The sequence below is a fragment of the Serinus canaria genome, chromosome 1 (assembly GCF_022539315.1).
Source record: "Serinus canaria isolate serCan28SL12 chromosome 1, serCan2020, whole genome shotgun sequence".
In the NCBI taxonomy this organism is placed as follows: domain Eukaryota; kingdom Metazoa; phylum Chordata; class Aves; order Passeriformes; family Fringillidae; genus Serinus; species Serinus canaria.
This window is the reverse complement of record NC_066313.1, coordinates 65,466,412-65,491,014: the sequence shown is the minus strand read 5'-3', so window position 1 is coordinate 65,491,014 and position 24,603 is coordinate 65,466,412. Positions and strand designations below refer to the sequence as shown.

General features: G+C 35.6%; 1 protein-coding gene across 2 annotated transcripts in view; it reads right to left on the bottom strand.

Moving 5' to 3' along the window:
* The window catches only part of UCHL3 (ubiquitin C-terminal hydrolase L3), a 41,134-nt gene that overhangs the window by 16,081 nt on the left and 450 nt on the right, over positions 1 to 24,603 (bottom strand). Inside the window, exons 1-5 of one of the 2 annotated variants that reach the window (XM_050972488.1) lie at positions 24,392 to 24,415; positions 15,123 to 15,251; positions 11,863 to 12,019; positions 11,517 to 11,602; positions 10,406 to 10,453 (exon numbers count right to left, since the gene is read on the bottom strand). In XM_050972488.1, the coding sequence (XP_050828445.1) occupies positions 10,406 to 10,453; positions 11,517 to 11,602; positions 11,863 to 12,019; positions 15,123 to 15,251; positions 24,392 to 24,415 (444 nt within the window). Of the gene's footprint in view, positions 1 to 10,405; positions 10,454 to 11,516; positions 11,603 to 11,862; positions 12,020 to 15,122; positions 15,252 to 24,391; positions 24,416 to 24,603 lie in introns of those variants that run through there. The other variant, XM_030234252.2, reaches the window with a different exon arrangement.

Sequence of the window (24,603 nt, the reverse complement as noted above, 5' to 3'; positions counted from 1 at the left end):
ATTAAGGGCAACTAATATTTTAAGATTTCTAGTTAGTATTTGTCCTGATTTTCACTTCCATTCATTTAATCTTTTTATACTTTATTTCCTGTACTAGTGGGTCCCCTAGTGAGATCAACTAAGAGAACGAGAAACTTCCTCTCCATTGAAAATATACTTTTGCATCTGTAAGAGTAGAATTTCAGCAGACAATATGTAGGAATTCTGAAAAGCAAACTTAATACTGGATTAACAAGGTAATTAACAAGGCTGTAATAACCAGAAAATTCTATGCATGGTTTTAATAATAAGCACAAATTAAGCTATGTGAACTGAGGTCGTTTTAAAATGAATATTAAAAAATTAAATTAGAATTACAGGTCAATATTACTATGAAATTAATGTTAAATATACATCTCCAAAGAAAAAAGAAAACCATTCATACATTTCACATTTAATTTAAAATATGGGAGACAAATCCTAACTTGAAACACTCTATTCAAACAAAATTTATTAACATCTAGAAAATGCAGAAAAGAGAGAATTAGTCTGGCTTCACAAGAAGAAAAGATCACAGGAGCATACTCCTGTGCTGAAAATTATAATAGGTCAAATATCTGAAGTGGTAAAACAAAAGCCCTGAAATAGAATTGAATGTTATTGTCATATAAGCCAGTAAGCACATCAAGTTTATTGTCTGAAATGCAAAAAAATACATTATAAAGAAGTTAAGAGCTTCATGGAATAGGTCCAGAAAATGTTCAGGCAATTACCATCTGCCCCAATCCAAAACTCACTCCTATATATAGCTGTTACTAAAATCTAAGATCTAAAAGGAATCACATACAAAGTTTGTCAGGCACCAGGAGCTGTGCTTCTGCACATAGCCAAGAGTGCCAAAGTTTGATAGTGCTGAAGAGCTCAAGGCTTGGTTCATACCCAAACCTGTCAGGTTCTAGAAACAGGGGTCTGTTTGCTTATCTTGTTTGTGGAACCCAATCCAGCAAATTATTTCAGTCCATGTGTTATGCACTGAAGACCTGACAGGACAAAGCAGCATCTGGTATTGCATGACCATTTCTAAACAGAATACATATTATTGATTAACTTGCTAGTGGCTACAAAAATTCATCTGTTTGGAAACTCAGGTTTAGAGCATCCTTGCAGTGGGAAGTTCAAGCCCATGCAACCTTCCTCTTTGGAAGCTTCCCTGCCTATCAGCTCACAACCTGTGCTGGGACATGGGCTTTTCTTCTTTCCTCCAATCTGAGGTTGTGTCACTGTGCAGAAATGCCAGCTGCGCTGGGACAGAGATAAAATGAGCTGTAACTGCATAACAGCATGTCTGGCAACATGGGAACCAGAAGCATACTTGGGATCAGAGGCCCTGGCACGTGTTCTGCATCTGCCTGGTTGCATTGTTCCATAAGGGTTCAGGGACACCTCCCAACATGCTGTTCATTATACAGCTCCCATACAGTAATCCCTGGAGCAGAGATGGGAGAAGGTTCAAGCAACAATAAAATGTACAACTTTTCCAGCCAAGTGGGCAATATAAGGGTTATTACAGCGCTAAGATTATTCTCAGAGAGGGTGTCCTTAGTATCTATCAATCCCTTTTCCCCACCAGCTTCTGAAGCTTTGTTTTTCTTAAATAATTGCCCATTATTGAATTAAATACAATATTTTAAAGGGTCTGTATTACAGTTAAAACTAAGTGTTCTTCTTCCTTAGTCATTACCATTACTGGGTTTTTTACACGCATATTAAATCTATGTATCACACTGTCTAAAGAAACCCTCTTCCTCCTCTTTCCTTCACAAGGGTTTTAAATTTCTCAACAGCATTTCAAGCCTATGTTGCTGGTGGTGGTGACACCTTGAGAGACATTAAGTTCCTTCAAGATTTTATAGAAAGATAAGCAGCCAGACAGAGGAGAGGAGTCTGACAAAGGAAGAATTCCACAGAGGCAGAAGATGCTTCATGAGCTCATCTCCAGCATTACACCACAGAATTCACATGAACTAGAGACATTGTGTGTACTTTGATTGCAAGAAAAGCTTTTTCCAAACTAGATATTCCTTACGTGCAACAAAAACCTGACCAACAAGCAAATTCTTAGGAAGTTAAGGTTCATAAACTCCAGTCCTCACAGATCTACTAATTTTGCCAACATTACAATTATCAACATCAATATTATTGAGACTGAGATTACAGACCAAACTGGGCTACATCTGCTAGCAGATCAACATCTGTGCCAGTCATTTTAGTTAGTCCTTCTGCAGCCGGTAAAAAAATATTTACAGTATTCTCCATGTAAGTTTAACCTATGATTAAGAATGGACAATATCCCAAGAGTATTATTTTGCTAGACATACGGGTAAAGACAAGAAAAATGGTGAGATTAGAGCACCCCCAAAAAAAATCTTCCCAAAATTAGTGGTAATTTATCTCTCCCTGAAGACTTAAAGTTCTATGGTCTATGTTAGGCAAAAGTCAAGCTAGATTATCACAATGGTGACTTCTGTGATCAAAAAAAAGTGTAATCACAAAAAAAAAAGAAGAAAATTTCAAAGGTTAGGGAGCTCTGCAAAAGCTAAATTAACTAGATTTTTTTTTCCGAATAGTTTTTTTCTGAAATAAACTGAACAGCACTGTTGCACACCAAATACTGTATTTTTGGAGTGCTTCCTTGAGTAAAGTCAGTTGATGTAACATCATTTCTCTGAGTGGTTTTAGCCCACTGTCTAGCTTCAGCCATATTGGTAAAATTTTGCAAGTCTTAAGAATTGCAAATTCTTTTAATTTTCTCCTTCCAAATTAGTGGTTTGATAAAGGAAAAAAAAAAAAAGGGAGAGAACCAAACAATTTTCTCTTCTGCCTAAGAGCAAGAGGCTGACTGTGAACTCAGCCATTACCTGTCACACTTGGCTATACCCTGCTGCTTGCTCTCTCTTACAGATAGTGCAAGAACAGCACAGGAAGCATTATGGATTGGAGAGATGCAAAAAAACAAACAAAATTAAAAAAAAAACCAAACAAACTTATGGCAGTTGATTTGTAGAGATGTTGGATGCAAAACTGTAGAAACATTTTTTCACTTATGTTATTTATTTCTTACAAACTTGTTATTTAAATCCATGGGTGGATTTATGGGTGCGAATATCCTCTATAGTTATGTTTCATCCTAGGAGCAGAATTCCTTTATGCAGATTTTATGGTTAAGCATAGGATCCAGAATAACAATTCTACTGCATTAATACCTTTCTTTTTAGCAATTTGTTCAGTATAGAAATCAGATTAAGGCATGTCTCAAACACTAACACGTAAGATAACAGGGCAATGCAATGAGTCACAGACTAACCAAGCACAATTTCTAAAACAGTTCACATGATTCTAGTAAGCTCTTTTTTACACTTTTACTTTGTAGACTGTAAAAGAAAAAAAGCCATAGCTAAAATTTTTAGGCAACTTCACCACCTTTACAGGAGAGATTATATGCTTGCTCTCTAATGCTAAACTAAAAATCATGTATGAAACAGTTCCATGTTTGATTTTATAGTCTCTCAAGATGCAAATGTTTCTTTAGAAGACTATGGATTATTCAGAAGAAACATCAAGGAATATGGGTGATTTAAGAAAAAAATCCCACCATATGCTCTTGGCAGGAGCAAAAGGGAAGCTCTTTATGTTTCTTCTCTAACAATAAATTGTAATGCCCCAGGGAACCAGCGATCTTTGAAAGTTCAAGTTTTATAGCAGTTGGGAACAGAGTGCATTGATTCTACTTAGCTCTTGCCAATGTTAACGACTGTTACTGTGATCAAAGTCTAACTTTGTGCATTCCAAGCAAGATTATAGTTCTCCAGGCACATGAAACAAGTTTACAGACTACAGTTTGCAGTTATGTTTTGAGTTAAAGAAGAGATCAAGCTGTGGTAGTGTTTTTAGAGGCTGCCAACTTCAATCCATATTAAAAATATTCCTGATCATATTTGTGAACAAAAGAGCATCTAAATAAACACACTGATGTGTGCTAGTATTTCAGCTTTTTGTGAACATCTGAGACACGTTCTTTTTTGTGATTTTTGACTCTCTCAGTATAAACACCAGTTTTGATTTTCAAAAGCTGATTTTTTTAATCAATATTTTTGATAAGGGTCTAATGAGGTACAAGAATGTTGTTTCCATTTGAAGTAGCAGCTCAGATGCTGCACCTCAGTCCATTCAAGTCTGAGCCTCATTTCACTAGAACATACAGTTCTAGTAGCCAAAGCTGTCAGTTGGGAAATAGATGTACAAAGTGTACTAAAATAACCCAAACAGGAGGAGTTACAGAACAAAGGCAGTGTTTTCTGTGCCCTCCCTTAATAGTTGATATATTTTATTCTGCAGTTCTGTTTTCTTCTATCTTCCTCTTCTTAACAACTAATCTTAAACACTGTAGGTTAAACTTTGTTTAGACGGACATTCTCATCAGCCTCAAAGGAAGAAGAAAGAAAATACATGAATGTAAGAGCTCTTAATTTTCTCCTAAGAGTTTAGATCATGAACAAAATCAAAAGCTCTTATTACTCTCTAGCCAATATCCAACACAGTTCTTACTACTTTCTTACCAATATCCAACATAGGTGTTTCAAGTGGCCATATTATTTGTGTTTATTTGCTTGATTGAAACATCATTTTGAGCCAAGCTGTAGTAACACTTAAACAAGTAAACTTCCCAAAGACCACAGATCACATTATGCTAAGCAGTGACGCATAAACGTTGCTAAAACTCCCCTGTCCAAAAAAACTTTGACCTCCATCACAAAAGTGGTTCCATATGCCATAAGGACATCATGACACAACAAGAAGTTCACTCCATCACTTGTACTTTACATCAAAAAGTGATATGGAAAGCCATTGAAGGAAGTTAGTGATACCTTGATGTTACACCAACAGCCTGCCAATCACTTAACTGCACAATAATTTGAGTATTTGCTGTTCACAAGCTGATCAAACCTGATCTAAGTCTTGTCTGTTAAACTTTTTCCTCTCTTTCCAGGAGTGTGCCTGTAACCCCTCTGTGCCAGCATTAGCTCCTGCAAGGCTACAGGATCAGCTGTTTCAGGAAGCTGTTTAGGAAGCCCATGAAGATACTGTAGGAAACTTGCCAATCCAGAATGATTTTAACAGCCACAAACACACACAGCTGGCTAAAAACTTCTGATACCATTACCAAAATAGCACTTGAACAGGCATTAAGCATGTCAAAGCCTTGAAAATGCAGAAATTGAATACAAATTATTCTCTGGTTCTAATTCCTTGCCTAAAGGCCCAATTAATATTTTTAAAAGATTTCTGTGGCGTAGCTGGCCATTTCCCTTACTGTAGTATTGAGCTGTAATGAAGCACAGTTGCAAAAGTACTGGCTACAGATGCCAGTAATATGAGAACAGAACAAAAGTATCTTCTACTCACATTATATTCACATATTAAAAAGGTAAATTATTTCAAGAATCAGATACTATTTTATACCTGGAATAACTTCCCTGAAGCATGTAATTGTTTAATTGAGCTAAACAATATCTACTGGCTTATTTCTATAAAAAATGTACCTTTGCATTTCCTCTTCTCCTGCTCCCAGGCAGCTATATAGTAACTTTATAGTATTAATGGAATTATTAATGGGAATGAGGCATAGGATACAAAGTAAGTTTCTTCCCCAACTCCAATTTCAAAATTTATTTACTCTGCAAAGGACTCTAAACCTGGAAGTTGCTCTCATTTAATAATACATTTTCCTTTTTTCAAAAAAATGTTCCCTATAGATTTTCTGCTCTGTTACTTGCAAATAGTTACTACAGTTTTTTTGAAAGTAAGGAACCTCATCCTGATCACTGCTATAAATTGGTACTTTTCCTCCCTCAAATATTGCTATAACTAAGTTGTAATTGATCTGCTTAGTTGTAATTGAACTGTTGATTAGACAGCTATTGCAGATCCACAAACTGTCATTTTAGTATTTCTGAAGTGTTGTGGTTTTTCAAAGGAGAGGGTGGTTTTGTTTTTTGTAAGAGGGTATCAGAAATGTGAAGGTGTGTGGCAGTACAGGGTTTCCAAGCTTATGAACTGCTCAATGAGGCATCAGAAGAACAAGAAGGGAAAAACCCCCAAATGCAAAACAAAAGGGAAAACTCAAAGATGGCTTAGCAGAAAGCAATAAAATAAGGATCAGCTTAAAAGCAAGTACAGTTGTGCAAAGAAACAGGTTCTATTTTCCACATCTTAAGACACCCTAGATATTGTAAATAGAAGTGTATGCTCAGCAGAAGACTCATGGAAGAATAAAGAGGATCTCAAGTATCTGGCACCTATTCTATTCTCAACAATAGCCCCAGTTCAGGAGCTGTCACACAGAAAAGAGTACTGGATCTATCAAGCTTTAAGGTAAAGACCTAGATCTTTTTTTTTTTTTTTTTGGCAGCTTTGGATATGAAATACCTGTCATTCAAGAAGGTGTAAGCTCCATCATCAAAAACTTCAACAGAAATACTGTTCCAGGAATCTTACATTAATTGCCCTCATTATGGTACTTGAACAGAAAACCAGAATCAAACCACCCTTGAAGCCAACAAGACACTTCTTCTGTGGAACCATTCCCAGATCTTACTACTTGCTACCAAAATAATTTTAAACAGACCTACATTATTTACACAGAAGTATCCATAAAAAGTACCCATAAGACTGCATTAGCTATTTATTGTAGCAATAAAGTGAGACATGGAGCCACACAACCCAGAAGTATTAACAGAACCTGGTCCAAAATCTGGCCTGAAGGATTAAGTGCAAATTTACAACCCTTTTAATTAGCAAACTTGAAATGAATTATGAAAATGAAAACTGCTTAACAGTTCTTGAAAGTTTAATCTCCTTGAAGGAAAAAAATCTCTTTGATTTTTAAGAAAAGTGGTTGGTTTTTTTTAACTAAGCAAATTAATCACAGCTATCAAACTTGGGAAGCCTGTTAAAGCACCCATCAAGGCAGAACATTCTATAGTTTTCAGCTTCAATCCACTTGCTTAGAATTCATCCTCATGTTCAGCCAAATAGACCCCCACAGTAATGATACATCCCACAAGCAAACTGATCACTGTAAATTCTAGCAGTCATCATCTGGAATCTAGAAGCCCATTACAAGTAATATCTTGCCAACTGTGGGGGTATTTTCCCCCTGAGAAGAGCTCTTTAAAACATACAAAATTTAGGAGAAAAAAAAATCTGATTACAGATTATACTAAAACAGAAACAAATCCTAACCACCAGACAAGATGACAAAATACACAGATATTAGGAAGATAGTACTGCTTTATGCTATTGCTTCTGGTTTTTATTTCTAGCTAGACTTGCTTTATTTTGAGCACATTTTACGTACATGAAACAGAAAAAAGCAGAAAATGCATTAGCATACTGTAAAAACTAAGTAGTCACTGAGATTATAAAAAAAGTCTGTGAAGACAGAGCAAGACTGTCAAGGGCAATCAACAAGTAAAGACTTTACTCAGAAGTATTAAAGATTGAATCCACAAATGTCTGAAACATCAGAACCCAGGGAAAAAAAAACCAAACCCACAAACAGTACTATCAGAAGAGAACCTGTCTGTACTCTGTGCTGTTTTAAACCTTCTGCAGCTCATGATTCCAGAAAATTTAACTTTATCTTGATCGCATCATGGTGTGTTTATTTATGGTGGAAGGAAACATCTTTCCTTCCTAAATAAATCAGTGGAATTGACTGCTATCCATCCCACTTTTGGAAGTTACCCTGTCTAACACAGATAAGTTTTAGCAAGACTTTCTAAAAATGTGAGTGGACAATAGTATGCAATACCTATCTAAGGGACAGAACTACCCACAGAGCAGGCTCTTCTCGTGTAGAACATAAGCCAAGTTAATCACCCTAAGAAAAAGTAGGCCTGAAAGTTTTCTCAATCTTTACACCCGTAAGAGACCTAGAAAAGATCTGTAAAGACCTAGAAAGTCCTTTTGTTCACAAAGCACTAACTTTTCTTCACTTACTATCATTAAGCAACTAAATAAGCCACTTTACTCAAAGAAAGATTACTATGGAACATGCCTTGACTATCTGGACAGCAGAGGGGGTGCATGGAGGTCAAAAACCTCAGTCACAGGAAGACAACCATGTTCCTTTCCAGTGCTCTTAAAGGAACTTTAAATTCTCAAGAAAGTAATCCTAACAAGTAATGGATATGCAGGAGGAATAGTATTCTCTTCTTTCTTTCCCAAAAGGTGCTAGAAATCCTCAACCTACCCCACAGGACAAGTCAACAACCTCATATGACCTCCATATGGTAACTTCAGCACCCACAAGATCATGCTGTTTATCAGTCCCTTCAACCCCTACATGAAGAGTACATAGTGACATTTAAAATGTACCCTTGGAAGGAAGACGAGATTAACTCACTTTATCTCTCAGTTACACTTCTCAGCATATTCATGTTTCATATTTTGTTTCACTTAAAAAGAATTTTACTTTAAAGTAAAGCAAGTCCTTAGGTACCAATGAATGGGGAGGCCTTGCTGCCTTGTTTAACTACCATCTGGTAGGACAGGATTTCCAGACAATTTGATGTTCCAGTAACAAAACTTGTTTGTTTCTTCCCTCCTTGGTTGATGGATGAGAACTATTCTGAAAAAAATGATCCTGGAAAATGTATTCAGTCTTTGTACTATTTCAACTTTGGAAACAAAAAGACAGGAAAAAGTTATTTCACTAGTCTAAGGAATATCCATATTGAATTACTTACAGATAGAGTTATACAAAATGGAATTATAAATAATTGGCAAGGAAACTAGCTATTCAATATCTGTGTTTAGGCATGGTTGCTAAGACAATCTTGTAATTTTTTATTATGAAAAGAAGTCTTCATCTTTCCATGCAATTATTAATCTTTGTATTGTGGTTATCTTGATCAGGAAACAAATTAATTAGTGGAAGTTCAAGAAGTTAACTGTCCATTATTAGGAGATTCCATCGTCACTTAGGTGCTTCCTGAATCTTCATGAAGACTGTCAAAACAAGCAGTCCTCGTATTTTCTTTCTCAGCCATTCCATAATATCTGCCAGAAGAATGCAGAGACAGATCGTTCCCTACATGAACCTTACAGTACATCAAAACAACTAAAGAAGTTTCTCTTTCACAAGGATCTTAGGAAAAGATTCAGTCCTCAGAAATTTGTTGGGATAATCACTCTTTCTGAGCTGGCCAAGAATATCTAGAGATGAACTCATTTGAAGAATTAAAAAAAAAAAAAAAAAACAGACCATATTTTTGCGTCTCTTACTTAGAAAAGGAAAAAAAACACAAATTAGTTCTGATGCTTCTTCTTGAAATATAGAACCTTGGCTAAGTTAGGGAACAAGACAAGAAGAGAGAGTGGTGTGTTTTTTTAAATAAAATACTACAAAGGATGTTGAGTATCTATAACAGAAAGAGTTGAACCAATGCTCATCATTTCCATTTCCAGACAGGGCAAGGGGGAGCAGAAAGGATTGCTTTGCTTTCTCCTAAATTATATAGAAGATATTGCACAAAAAATTAAAAAAAAAAATTTTAATTACCTACTGCACTTCAAAAAGAGAGAATGGATAAGTCACTGGAGCCACAGCCAAACACAGAAGTGTTTCTCTTTTTGTCAAACAAAGCAATGCTAGCAACAATATAATTTTTTTTTTTTTTGTCAAACAGATACTGAAACCTGAACGAGAAAGATGGAAAACTGACTTGGCATGATTGAAGCAGAAAAAAGTTGAATGTTCAAGTTTATGGTTATTTCAGGGTTCTTTTGTCAGTTACTAGGTTGTTTTTTCCATATCACACATAATCTGTTGGGGCATAAATGCTTATAAATGTATGTATGAATGAGAATTTATCTGAATTTGTATTGTATACAAGCAACACACACACACCTGCAAACCAACTATTGGACTATTTCTTTTCCTGAATTATAACCTTCCGAACTCTCACAAAACGTTCTATACACTCATATGGTTACTATGAATCTTACAGTCTTACCTACAAATGTGCAACCAGAAAACCTCAAGTTTCTGTCTGTTTTAATCTGAAAGGAAGCTTAGAAAGATCTTTCACATTATATAAGAGCTAGAAAACCTAATGCAAACAATCCCCACCACCAAAACCCCCAAACAAACAAACAAACAAACAGAAAAACAAAAAGCCCCCAGGCTTCAAATTTGGTTTCCCCTGCAGCAATGCCACTTAATTTTGGACTAATGACACAATTCTGAAAACCAAGCAATAATCTCAATTTCACTGTAAACCTTTAACATGTGATTGCTTTCATATCAATTATATTCAACTCAAAGTAGATATAAACAAAGGCTTTTTAAAAAAATGGATACCTCAGTCTGACCTTCATGGGCACTGGATTCATGAGTGACACGAATAGCCTAAAATTAAAATATATTTCAATCAGACATTAAAGGAGAGACTTTCAGTGTTGTAAGAACCATTCTTGCCTTCATGTTATCAATTACAAAGATGTAACTATTTTTGTTCAGTGCTTATAATAAATAAGAAAGTTAATAAACAAATAATCTCCACCTCCGAGGATCAGAAGACCACTCTTTCAGTTTCATAACAGTCAATTCAGGTCAAACATCTGAGAGTTTGCAATGGCACTTTTGCACACAGAAAATGCTTTTTTTAGCTATCACTTTGAGCAGAAAAATTAATTTAGATAGAAGCTCTGATCAGACATTTTGTGTCCAACATTTCCATAGAAAATGTCATAAATGTCTGCTGTTTGTTGGTACTTCCTTTAGCCACACATTAACACTCATATTCCTGAGGGCTTCACAATATGCTCTGACTTAAAAATCATCAAGGTTTTAATTTTGAGAGAGGACCATCATTACCATCAGGAGCAACAGCACTGTTCTCCATCCACCACTGGCCACATGTTTCTGCCACATCCTTTCAAACAGCACTAATATGTGGCTAACCACATTATCAGCTAGCTCATCTCATGGTTTAGGATGGTAGGGGAAGGAGATCATATTTCAGCCAAATCAGCTCTTTGTGTGCCTCAACTGCTAAAAGCATGGAGATATGACCAGAAGGCACAAATTAAAAGAGGCAGCAAAAGGACTATCCTTTCAGCAATAGCCCCAGATCAGCTTAAATTGACCATTAAGCTATATCCTGAACCCATAAAAAGAAAAGATTATGCACACATTTCTCATGCATTTCAAAGTAATCTTAAACTAAGCCAGGGAATTAACATGGATGAGAACATTGACAAAATCCATTCTGCTGACTGAGCTATGGGCAGGCAGGAATACTCTAAAATACCAATGCAGAGTTTCCTTTGTAGCAACTGTCTGATCACAAGCTCACTGTAAAATCAAATTTGTTTAGCTGCTTCACTGAGTCAATCCCCAAGGACAGTACCTGCTCATGCAAGTAGTTCTTACACCATTTTAAATAAAAGTAAAAACACATGATACTAACTTCGTAAGTTTCTAGGTATTTGGCCCTCTCTTCAGGAGTCATAGATAATGAATCTTCTAGGAACTTTTTCAGTGAAGAATTAGTTTCTTAAAAAAATTAAAAAAGACATAATTAGTGTCATGTTTTAATTCCAACTTCATTCACAGCTCACAGACTGCACCTTGCAATGTTTTAAGTGCTTTAGTTCAAAAATTAGTATAAAATAATAATTTTGTAATTATAGGTAAAAATGCACTCCTTCAGCCTTTATGAATGGTCATATTCAGAGAAAATAGTACAAAACATTCCCTTCCCTCCATGGCTCCCCACAGCTGAGGAAAAAAAGGGAAAAGCAAAAAAATCTTACCAAAGTTCATTTTATCTCTGTTGTTTGCAATAGCATGAATTAGCCCAATTGTCCCACAAGCATTGTTAATGGTCTGCTTCATGAAATACACTGATGATTTGACATCTTGTCCCTTAGCTTTTATCCTCTCTTCTTCTTCTGTTCTGAAGGTTTCATACTAGAAGGAAAGTTAAACGCACAAATAGTTACAGTTATTCAACAAATAGCATGAATAGCTACATCATTCAAGACAAAATAATTTATAAAATACAACAACAGCTAATTAATACTGCCATTTGAAATGTTTAACACATGTGGTCCAACAACTATATGTAAACTTACCTGAACTGCTCTACACTGTTTCTTAACCCAGTGCCTTCACACTTGAAACACTGTTTTGAATATGTGTTATCTAACACAGCTTTAAAAATTTTCAAAATATTTCCTTCACCTGAGTTCACGTCACCATCTCTCTTCAATGCAACTTTAATGGCTTTAATGGCTTTTTAAGGACAGAAGTGTCAAAGTGCTATAAAGAAACCCATACTACTTCAGGTGATTAATCATCATGAAGCATTCTTTAAATATTCCGCTGTTATATTTCATTTTTCCCATGAATTTAAAATAAGATCTATATCACACCCAAGACATCAAAACAGGCCCTTTTGAAACAACATTCATAATGCAAACTTTTATTTTCCGTAGCAAAAAGAGAATTTGCTTTGACTGAACAATCTAAAATACTTGTTTTATAAAGATCATATTTGACTAAAACCTGTTATACTGTGCAATAGTGTGTCAGTTTTGTGGGTTTTGTTGTCGCTGGCTGTTGGTTCTTTTGGGGGGAGGGTGTTGTTATGGGGTTTTTTTAAACTGGATTTGTTTGAGGTTTTTGTTTATTTCCTTTTGTTAAATTTTAATTTCAGACAGATAAAGAAATAAATAAATCCACAAATGTTCCAGTTAATGCTTCCTCCTTTGCCTCTTTTACTTTTGCAGACATTAAAAAAAAAAAAAAAAGAATTCTGAAGTAGATGGGCTTTTTATACAAGTATGCTGAAACTGAAGTAAGAATGCAGAATGTTACCAAGGAACTCTTCCTGCAAACTCCTGAGAAATTTCCCTTGGGCTGTCTGTACTGTCAATAACAAGCAAAAGCAAAAAACTTCCAGCATCGTATTCCACTTTTGTAGGTGCCTCCATGTTCTGAATAGGCTAACTAATCGCAAGAGCATTATAAACCATTTAAATTTGGTTTATCTACAAGCTAACAAAAAATGGCCTTAACTGAGATAAAAAATTCATAGAGTTTAATCAGAGAAAAAGATTAGACTACAGAGGTGAACAACACAGCTGCCATCCATTCTTCCCAACTAAAATAAAATACACAGAAAAAATAAATATATAAGTGCTGAGAATACCAAAAATACAATTTTGAGCAAGGGATAGACCCGATCATCTCAACAGATTCTTCCTAACCTAAGCTATATCCCATAATTTAGATTAATTTGGATCTATTCATTCATTAGGCCCAAAATGCCAACACCCACAATATTTACTTTGTCTACAACATACTATGCAGACTAAGAAAGCATTGACCTTTAAAGTGTACAAAAATCCTAAAATTATCTGAATGCTAACAAGAGTAGCTTGCCCTAAAAGCAAGTTTTAGGAAACTGATATACAGGAACCACAAAACCACTGAACTTCCAGACAGACAGACATGAACAGACAGACATATGAGAAAAGTGTTTACAAAGGCAGCAAAACTAATAGGCACTTTCATAAATGTAGACACAGCCAAGAAACAAATAAATCATAAATTAAATAAAAGAGTAATTTTACAGGCCATTTTGAAAGGAAGACTGAGGAGGGAAAAACTACTCTAGAAATACAAAATAATGCTCAAGGGTCTTGTGGAGTTCACAGTGACCAACAAAAGCTTCAGAACATTGGGACCTCCCATGAAACATTCACTGTTCTCTCAGCCAGGCTAAACAGTCGATAGAAACACTTGTGTCTCTGATGTTTCAGAAGGATTAACATGCTGAACACTTGGCTGGTGCTCAGATTTCACTGACTGATGCAACAGAGCAAATGTTGTTTCTCTGGTTTTGTTTGTCATATGTTTCTTTAGGATGAAATCAGATACATCTTCTGAAACAAGAGCAAGGCTCTTTCCTACAGGATAATGCTCCCACAGCATGATCCAAAAAAAGGTTTGCACAAGCAGGGAGTCAAAAGAAAAGTGACAGTCAGACCTGTACCTCAAACAGCCGGACAGAAATGACAGCACACAGAAAACAATGCCTCAAAGGTGACAGAAAGGACATTTCCTGAGGACAGATGAGTTGAAAGTTTGATTAAGTCGAAACTATCAAGGTGGCTGAAATCAAACTTGAAAAGTACTGCCTGCATAGCTGTTTTGGAGAAACTGAAAATACAGAGGTTTACAGGACATAATGTGTAGGAAGACTGACCTGTCACTCCTGTCTATTTAAACAACTTGTGTTTTGAAGTTAAGTTTCAATAACTAAGCGATTTGTTCTTATGAGCTACATATTCTTTTTGAGAGACATATTAAAAGAATGGATTGTGGACAGATTCACTTCAACCTTTTTGGCTGACCTTATCACAATCATGTAATACTGTTACAAATTGAAAGATCAATATGAATCACACTACGTAAAAGCATGTGATGACACAAAATAAGCACATTGAAGATTTAACCAAAGTCCAATAGAGTGAAAGATGGAGGGGAAATTGTCTTTTATCTTAACAGTATGTCCCATCTGTCCAAGAAGTGAAAGCCACATCAATACTGATGACCAAACTGAAAGTGGATTGAAGTCTGAAAGATTGTCAGTGTAACAGCACAAAAACTCAAAAAGGAGTTTCATACTGTCCTACACCTTATTTCTTACTTTCCTTATGCTATTGGAGCTTTCTGCTAAAATTAGCAAATTGAGCCATTTCACAGTGCTTATTATAAAAAATACCTTAAATTGCCTGTAATAGAAAAGTGTGAAGCATATTTCTCTGTGCTTCTACATGAGCTTTTCCCATTCTGATTTGAAAAGAAATCAGAAATATATATGCAAGGTTATCAAAAGAAGGTTCTGAAAGAAGCATTTTTTGTGTTACTTTTAATGAAGAAGTCTCTCAAATCAAGCTTGAGTCTCATTTTGATTCTAATATGACAGCAAAGTACAAGATTCAAACTTTCATTCCCATTTCACTTATGACAAAAGCAATTAACTGATTATTAAATAAACATTTACCTTTTCTGTTATTGGAAAGAGAAGTAGTACTGCACATACAGGTCTTGGCACCATGCTAAGCAGTTCTGGTTCCATACCATAAACATCTACAAATTGCCAGTCAGGATGTATACCCAACTGTTTCAGGAACTGGAAGAAAAAAAAAAAAGCATAATATTAAACAAGTACACTCAAACACCTACCTTTTCAGAAGCATAACAGAGTATCCACAATGTGAAATACCTTAAAACAACCCATGCTTTCTAAAATTTAAGGAGAATAAAGGACATAGATACAAGTTTTAATAAATAAGGCTGAATACATCACACACAAACATACACAAAACCCCCATCTTTTATGTATTTAAATAGTCTTTATGGAAGTGGAAACACTCCCAGCACTATTTACTGAAGCACCAAAACATTTCAACTTCTGTCACAAAACAGAAGATTTTGTGAATCTATTTTTACTGAATATTCATGTTAACTAGAAATCATCAGAGCCATCAGTCAGAGCACATATGAACAAACTTATGGCATTTTTGACTCCATATGGTATTATCTGACTCCATGACTTCAGAATACCTGGCATCAGAGCTCATACTGGAGCTCCTACAAGTAAAAAGATGTTAGGAGCAAAACCACACAAGGGACACACTTTAGTAAGTGTAGCTTTTACAAGAAAAATCCTTTCAAACTATGAAGGAGTAATGTATTGATGGAGTAATATTTTGATGACTGGATCACTTTTTAAATGGATATTCTTCTACTCAAGTAAGCTAGGCATCACAACAACAGTTGCAGAATCAATACCCACAGAGATGGTCAAAGACAACGTGAAATCTTTTCATTGTCAGTCTGGAAGAAGCTAACTGAATTCAGGAACTGTTGTTACCATACACTTAGTGACCATTCACAATTATATAAAAAAACTAATTGTATACTGTGGCATTCACAGATCTTTCAATGAACATGAGGAAAAGGGAAAGCATTAAGCATTTAGTAACTGATGAAACAGACGACAGTTTACTTTGAACTCCTATTCTAACCTTCTACATTGTGAAGATAATTACCACTTTGTGAATAGCCAAAAAAAAAAATTTTAAAGAGAAGAGACTACATGTATGGGTGCATTAAAATATTAATTAATAGGTACTTTCAGTACTTCTCTTATTCAGCCAGTGATTAAGCTGTCATTTTTATTGCAGGAAAAGTAACACAACTGAAAAAATTTGATTTTCCATTCCAATATCATTTGATATTTTGCAATATTACATTAAATAGTAATGGTACAAATGCCCAAAAATAAAAAAAGACAACACTCACCTAGAAAAAGACCCCAAAAACCAGAAAAGACAACAATAAAGAATCTCATTAAGTTACTGGACAAGTAAGTGGTTTAGTCACTTGTTCTGTTCTACCCCACTGGGAAAAAAAAAATCACCAAGCAACCAAACAACCAACTAACAAAAATAAAACCAACCCTTTTAAATCCAAAGTCAACAAAATACTAACCAAACACAAAAATGGTTTACTCAAACTCCTGAATTAAGAATTTAACAGAACTAAAACTCTATTGATACAGGGCATCTTTCATTATTCATGCTACCATGCCACCTAGAAACTTAACAATCCGAGAAACTTTATCTTCTAGTAAACAATGATAGTGACAATGAAAAATGATGGTCAGCACTACAGAGAACACCAAGAGCATAGGCTTAGTATGACAAGCAGTGATCTTAACACACAACCAGACTAACAACTCTACTGTAGAATCATAAACCAAAAATAAAATACTAAGTATAGATTCAAAATAGGCAAAGAAGATATCTCTCAGTGCGTCAATAGGGTTTCATTCAGGCCTGGAAAAAAAGATAGAAATATCCTTCTGAAAATTATTAAGTAGATTTTAAAAACTGTGCAGACTAAGTCCCTGTGTAAGAGAGAGTGACAGATGGGTAACAGATGAACAATAGATGGGATACAAAGTTATTCCTGTTTTAGGACAGCAGGAAGTTCAGTACACTTTTTAGATAACATCAATGTCTAAAAAGGTGAGAGACCTCTGCTGTTTTCCTTTCAAATTATTTAGGGATTATCCAAGCAATTTTATTCTACAAATACCTACTGTAAAGAACAGTTAGGGTTCTTTGAGGGCTCACTCATTTTCAGCTGTTCACTTTCTTTTAACTTATTGATACTATGCATGCAAGATAATGTAAAATAGCAGATTCATATTTCTCTGGATCTGCACAAGAGAGTATCAGAATATTTTTCTCAGACACTGCTTACCACACTGCTGACAATTCTTAATTTATAGGTCTTTGAGCTTTCACCTTGTAAATGAAAAAAAGAAAAATTCTTGGCTATATTACAGAAGTCTTAGAGGAGCTCAGGAAGAACAACAACAGCAGCACAAAACCCTCATACACATCTGTATCTAGCATTCACTTTTTCACAACTTTATTTTTACAGATTGTTGTCATAGTTTTGGTTGTCTCTTTTCTTCTTGTCTTAAAAGACCTTGCTAAAAAACACGTTCTGTTTTTTCACTGGTCCAGCTAGCTAGATAAAAAGCCACTTTAGAAACTACTTTACACCCCTCACCCTTATCTGCACTTCCTAAGAATTTGTCCTTTTTGCCCCAGTATTCCAGAAGGCCCTTCTTTCTCACCTAACTACTACTGTTTATAACTAGCTAAGGGAGAGCACAGAGAAGATGGAGACAGACTCATCTCAGTGGCACACAGTAAAACAGAGAGAAACAAGACGCTGAAACCCAGGGAAATGTAACTTCATAAGGAAGGCATTTAAAAATAATTTTAAAAATAACAAACACAGTAAAACACTAGCACAAACTGTCCAGGAGACTGTGGAGTTTGTGTCTTGAGAAATTCAGAACTTGACAGGTTGCTGAGCAACTTGTCTTAAACAGAGTATGGTTGGTCTGCAGAACTCAAAAGCCCCTTCCAGCCTACCTCATTCTATTCTAAATGATCACAAATTGTAAATCTGTATGTCTAAATGTTGGTTAATAGCAAAAACATTACAACAGGCACTTCTAGGCACTCTACCTATGCAGCATGTGGTATAAGCTATTCTTTTTTCATTGCTGGTACCACTATTCAGCCTACTAACTGAAAAAAGCACAGAGCAGTTATCTTTAATGTGAGTTTAGAATCCTACTTCTGCCAACACAGTTACAGAGCCAGCAGGAAGATTTGATCTATCGGGTTTATGGAGACGCAGAAAGGGTTAGTGGGATAAGACAATGTAAGGGTGAAATTTATTGTAAACTTATGTAGTAAATAAACAATTGAAATACTGTCTAAACAGCAATGTGCTTTTCTACTCCATCACTTGCATGTAAAAACAAAGTAAGGATAAAAACTGAAACAAAATAGGAGCTTGACATTTAAGGGCAACTAAAGTTGGACAGCTTCTGCAAATAGTTCAGGAACGTCACTTTAAATACTAAGGCATTATACTCAAGACCTGGATTTTTCCACACCTTACTGTGGTATTTGACATAAAAGTTGGAACCATGAAAACATAAAACTGGCAAAATGCACAAACATTTCCACTCTCAGAAGTGAAAAGTCAAGAGAGCTTCTGTGAGAAGAACCAACTGTTGCCACCCTCTTCTAAGCACAAATATAAACCAAACGCCCACAGCATCTACATTTTATTGTACTTCTGCTGAATGCATTAAAGCATCTCTATATCACAACAAAACCACAGTTAAGACTTTCCTCTGCAAAACTGAAATTTTCCTATGGCATTAGGAAACTGGAAGGACAACATATAAATAAACCAATTAAGACAATCAATATTTTCTAACTTTTTCATTAAAGCACAAGAATTTTTGGCACTTAATTGAATTGAAGATATTTTTTCCCCCAAAATGTAGTAAGACATTGAGTAAAATGTAACAGATTGAATAATCATCAAGAAAGGGAAAATTATTCATTTCTTAAAGTATCCAATTCTTATTAATCTATATTAAAAATACGATTGCGCAATATTTTGCTTTTAATTCTTTACACATAATTTCTAGAACCATGTAACAAAACCAAGTCTATTTAAGAAGTGAAATTCCTTTCTAGAAATAAGGGAACCACCCAAACAATATTTTACTGTTGGAGCATTATAAGGATATATTTCTTCATTCTTTCATTTATGGAATTAAAATGAAGGAATAATTTTTCAGTACATTTTAGAGACAGCATCATTTCAGTCATATGTAGCAGCTGTAAAAATTTTAGTTCTGTACAGCAGGTCAAAAGGCACACCAGGAGCAAAGAGATAGCTGGAACTTACTGCATTATTCTTTTTTACCAACTATTCCTCCCTTAGAATGGCCACAGTATAACAGCCTTCCTTGGGAAAATCAAAGTTTATTACACATTCTTTAATATCCTCAGGTTCTGTACTTTGGGACACCATAATAAAGTTCAAAGAATACAGCCCATCGCAAATTTGTTTTTCAAAAATGTGAGAAAACTTACATCCACAAAATTCTTATCCTTCCAGTTGTGTTCATTACTTTATGGTGTCTAAAAGAGCAACACTGACTCACAGTTAGTGTTCCTGTTCTTCAAAATGAGAGGTATATATTTTTCACATATCCATAAAGCAGTTTTGAAACTTAACACTCAGTATGCCCAGGCACTGCTGTGCATATTCAACCAGGGCATCCCACAGGCAGCAATGCAAAAAAAGCACTGAGAAATCTGGATGAACCACCTGACCCAGACTTCCTCCGAAACCAATGAGCAAGAGCTTTAAAATGCTTCCAGCAGAGTCTTGAGGTGTTGATACTAAGACACTGATTCAAACCAGAATACTGGGTTACTCTGTGAGAAACACTTAACAGACCTGTTTGCATGGTCTAAAAAGTTACTCACAACAGAAATTAGCTGGATCAATCCACTCTTCTAAATAGGCTGATATGCACATTTCTTCTTTTACAGTTTACTGAAACAACCATTGGATTCTACTGACTCTGCTGGTCCTTTAAGCAAGGAAAATGTCAAAGTGGGTAAAAGCATTTCAGTGCAGCAAGATAACATATAAGGCTTGAATAACTGCCAACTGTTTTCCCCTTTGTCTTCAAGACAGTAAGCATTTCCTTGTAACAAAAACTAAGAAACGGAGCAAAAAAGATCTTAAGAAGGAACAGAAGAGGCAAATAAAAGTAGATGAATCAAATACATAGCTTTCAATTAGTGTAGCTTTCAATTACTTTCATAGCTTTCAATTACTGTAGAACATACAAAGACTGAGCTAAGGCAATCTTTCAACTATTCATAAAAGTACTACTCTAAACCCCAAAATAAGTGACAATTTTCCCTGCGCAACATATGTACCTATTTAAATAGGTAAATATAAATATCAGTAAGAGGACTACATAGTTGGAGATATTTTAAACCAGAAGCCATTCACGAAGTGCTCTCACAGTGCTCACCTACAATTCCTTCATATTTATCCTTGTGCTTATTCTTTGCTATGCAGCATCACAGGCTCAACATTCCCTCTTTGAAGGCTCTGTGAAAGGCTTTCTGGGATATTGTCTTTATAGAAAGACTCAAACTGAACCCTGGTTTTCAACTTTCCAAGGCTACATGAGTAATAACAGGCTGTTTTCCAAGCATGTACACTATCTCCACTATTTAAACTCAGCTTACCACAAAAGAGTTAAATTCTACTCCCTCACCTGAAAAAAAAAAAAGTAAGCCTAGCTAGGCATTTTAGAAGGACATCTGTATTTCTCCACAGCCATCCTTTCACACTTAGACAGTACCTCAGTACCTTATCTATGAGCGCTACCTCAATGCACTTCAAGAATTGTGCACACCACATTTTCCATTATTTTGATCACTATGGCTTTTCTTTGGGAAAGCTTGTGGGATAGTGTTTCAGAGTCCAGGAAATGAAAAGATCTTTTAAGAAGACCAAGTCCTGCTTCCAAGATACTTAATTCTTCTCTGTATTTGCCTGACACCCTGAAGAGAGATGTTCCATAAATGGAAAAAGACTGGCTGTATCCAGTTTCTGCCATTTGTTCTATGCTTTGTGAGCTTTATCATCCCTGTAACTTTCAAGTCACAGCTGCCAACGGTGTTCATAAGCTAAAATAATTTTCTTTATGCAGCTGACTCTCAATACCTTAATGGCTTAAAAAAGTCAAAACTCCAAATCTCCCCAAAAAGTAGGATCAAAGGCCTACAAGTAATGCTGGAAGGTAACTAAGAACCAGCAACTAAGCCCTATGGGGCAAAAGAAACCCAAGCCACAGCCAACACTCAGTAGTCCAACTCTGAAGCCAGTGCTTGAGCTTCATAATCAGATGCAGTCAATTACTCTATCCTTATCTGGATCCACATGAGTGGAAATGTTATCTTACTCAGGAAGCAGGGATCCTTCATAGAATGTGTAAGATGAAGAAAGGGAAGAGTGAATGCAAAAAGGTGGGACATCAAGAAAAATACCCACCCATACTTTTTGTTTATCTACACTTCCTAGACAATCAATTGTAGGTTGCAAGCCAGACTGAAGCAGCATTATGAGGAAGAACAATCAGCTTGTGTTCTGATCTTTTCACTCCAAAAAATAGACATGCAGTCTCATTTTTGTTTTTTTCAGAACAAATTGGGAACAAGATAACCAATATCATATATATGGTAATTGACAAACACAGTTTTCTTGCTTTCTCTCGGGAAAATCCTGTAAGATACCCAGGAAGGAGGGTAGCGCTGGTCATGTCAGGCCCCCACCAAAGGAAGGTCAAAGAGAAGAAACCATTCATTCCCTGCCATCACTGTACACAAAATGGAGCTTTGTAAATGCTGAATCATCAACTCTTTCTGTATCAGAGGTAGACAACAATTCATTCTGTCAGACTGTAGAAGTGAAGGAGAAAAAAAAGTACTGTGACAATAACTTAGCACCGTAGGGTACATTTAACTCTTGACTTCACTCATTACAACCAGCACTGTGTGCTGCATTGAAAACTGTCTTCTCTCTTGAAAACATCACTACAGACATGTGGCACATTTCCACTGCCACTGGAAATCTTTAAAACTAAGAAAGAATATTCTTGTTTACCCTCAGCAGCCAGTTTCTGAATCTTCAAATAATTTTAACACATATGTACAAAGAGAGGTTCTATACAGATTAAGGATTTACAAATTCCTGGACTTGTACTATAATACAAACACTTTCAGATAAAGAAAAACTACTGAGATATTTTTGAAAGACTTCACATACCTCTGAGAAATAACCTTTTTTTCCATCATCATCTGAATTTCTACCACAAAGACTGAAAGCCTCAAATTTACAGCCTATACTTTAAAACCAGAGAAGACACAGTATTGTAAGAACATACTACAAGTAAATTAACCTGCATTTAGTACACTTCCTTACTAATTACTGTTAATATCGGGAATAAAATTATTGGTAAAATAATCAAAACAGCGTAAGCCCTTGATGATAGTTGTAATTACAATCTAACAATAAGAATCTATGCATCTTACAGGTCACTGGAATTTCTTTTTTTTTGTTTCACTACCATACCTAGCAATAATTTTAACACTAACAAAAGTAGTATGCATAAGAGATAGTCTAACACTCAATTAAAAAAATCAAACAACAAACACCAAACAAACAAACCCCAAGAAGAAACACTTGGCAGTTGGCTAGATGTCTGACCAAATACATGTATTAAATGACTACCAGACACGAAAATTGCAGTTTGTAGAGGCAGACCATTGGGGTTTTTAATGTTGAAGACTTCCAGAATATTTTACGGAGCACAGTACAGAGTACTAGAAGAAATGCCTATCCTTGCAATTAACTCAACAGGATTTTCCAAAATTTATTTACCAACTTCATTAGAATTTCAAATTACTATTATTGTTGTTTTAAACACAAGCAGGATATGAATAACTTATGACTAACAGCCCTGTTGCTACACAGTTCACCACTGTACTGAGGAGATTAAAAGAACAATGATTAATAATGCAAGGTGCATTCATATTCAACACCCACATATTTATTATTTTTTAATATATATCTCTCAGTCTAGATAATAACAATCCTGCTCAGTCAAGACTAGTAGTGAAGGAGGAAGTCCAACTGGTTTCAAGTGGCCATTTCTACACAGAAACAGTAACAAGAAAATCCTTGTGGAGTACAAATTCCTATTATCCATGAGCATCTACATCCATCACCAATGGGCAAAAGAGATTAATTTTAAACACACTTAAAATTGTACATTTGACATTCCTTTAGGATTTCCACCATACAACATAAACACATAGGGATACAAGATATTTCAGATGAAAGAATGTCACTGTTTTCTCCTCCTCAATTTCTACTTTAAAGGTGGTCTTAATTTATACTATGATGAGCTCATCTCACCATCTGGAAAGTCAGAAGAAAAAGCAAGATAGTTGGAAATTCTTACTAGTTATTTATTCACTTATTTTCTTCCAAACTGGAAATTAAGTTTCAGAATTTCAAAATTAAAAAGAGGAAACTATAGCACGTGTTCAAGACGGGCTCCCAAGAAAGGCCATCAATTTTAACTCACGAGACTGGGATTACAGACTTTTCAAATCGCTCCACAGCAGCAATACTGTAAGAATTTAAAATTATTTGCCCTAGGAAACTATAATGCACAAAATGACCCAGTATCAAATAACTCCTCACTCTACAGCAGAGGTACTTTGTATATTACAGCAACCACAACAACAAAAAACCCAAATAAAACATTCTTCACACAGAGAAATTCCCAGTTTCCAAAATATTTCAACAATATAGTTTTAAGAATACAATTTTGCTGCTGGAATTTTCAGAGCCCTTTGGCTTAAACACCATCTTTAACATTATCAAGAGGCCTGCTTAAATCAACAACTGACCATTAACACTATGCTCAAAATTGTCACTGAGAACATGATGCAGGGTTGGAGTATGTGTGATTTCCTTTCAGCCAGAGCATATTTAGTGGGAGCATTGTTTTGTGTACTAAAACAAGCTTCCTTTCTCTAGCGTGGGTTCTACCACACTAACAAAAACAGCAACAACCTATCATGAACATATTGTCATTAATAAGCAGAAAAGTGCAAATATGGTAAAATTACATCATTTTTTATGGTCAGCCAAAGAAGTATGAGACTACAACACCGTGATGCAAGCAGATCCATACATGTGCCCAAAGCCATCACGTACAGGTCCACATGTTATAGAGAAATTAATGTTTTAACCACTAATTAAAGAATTGAAACCCACCTTGAAAAACATCAGAAATTTCATTACAGTAATAGCCAGGCCACAACTATTCTCTTTTTACTGTTCGTTTTTCGTTCATAGAGTATCTTTACGGGAGAGGTTCCAGTACGGTCCGACATGAGAAGACGAGCGCAGACACGCGTAGGGAAGGAAGGGGGCACTCTCCTTGGGCAAGACGGAGCCTTTACTCCATGAAAACGAGAGGAGACGGG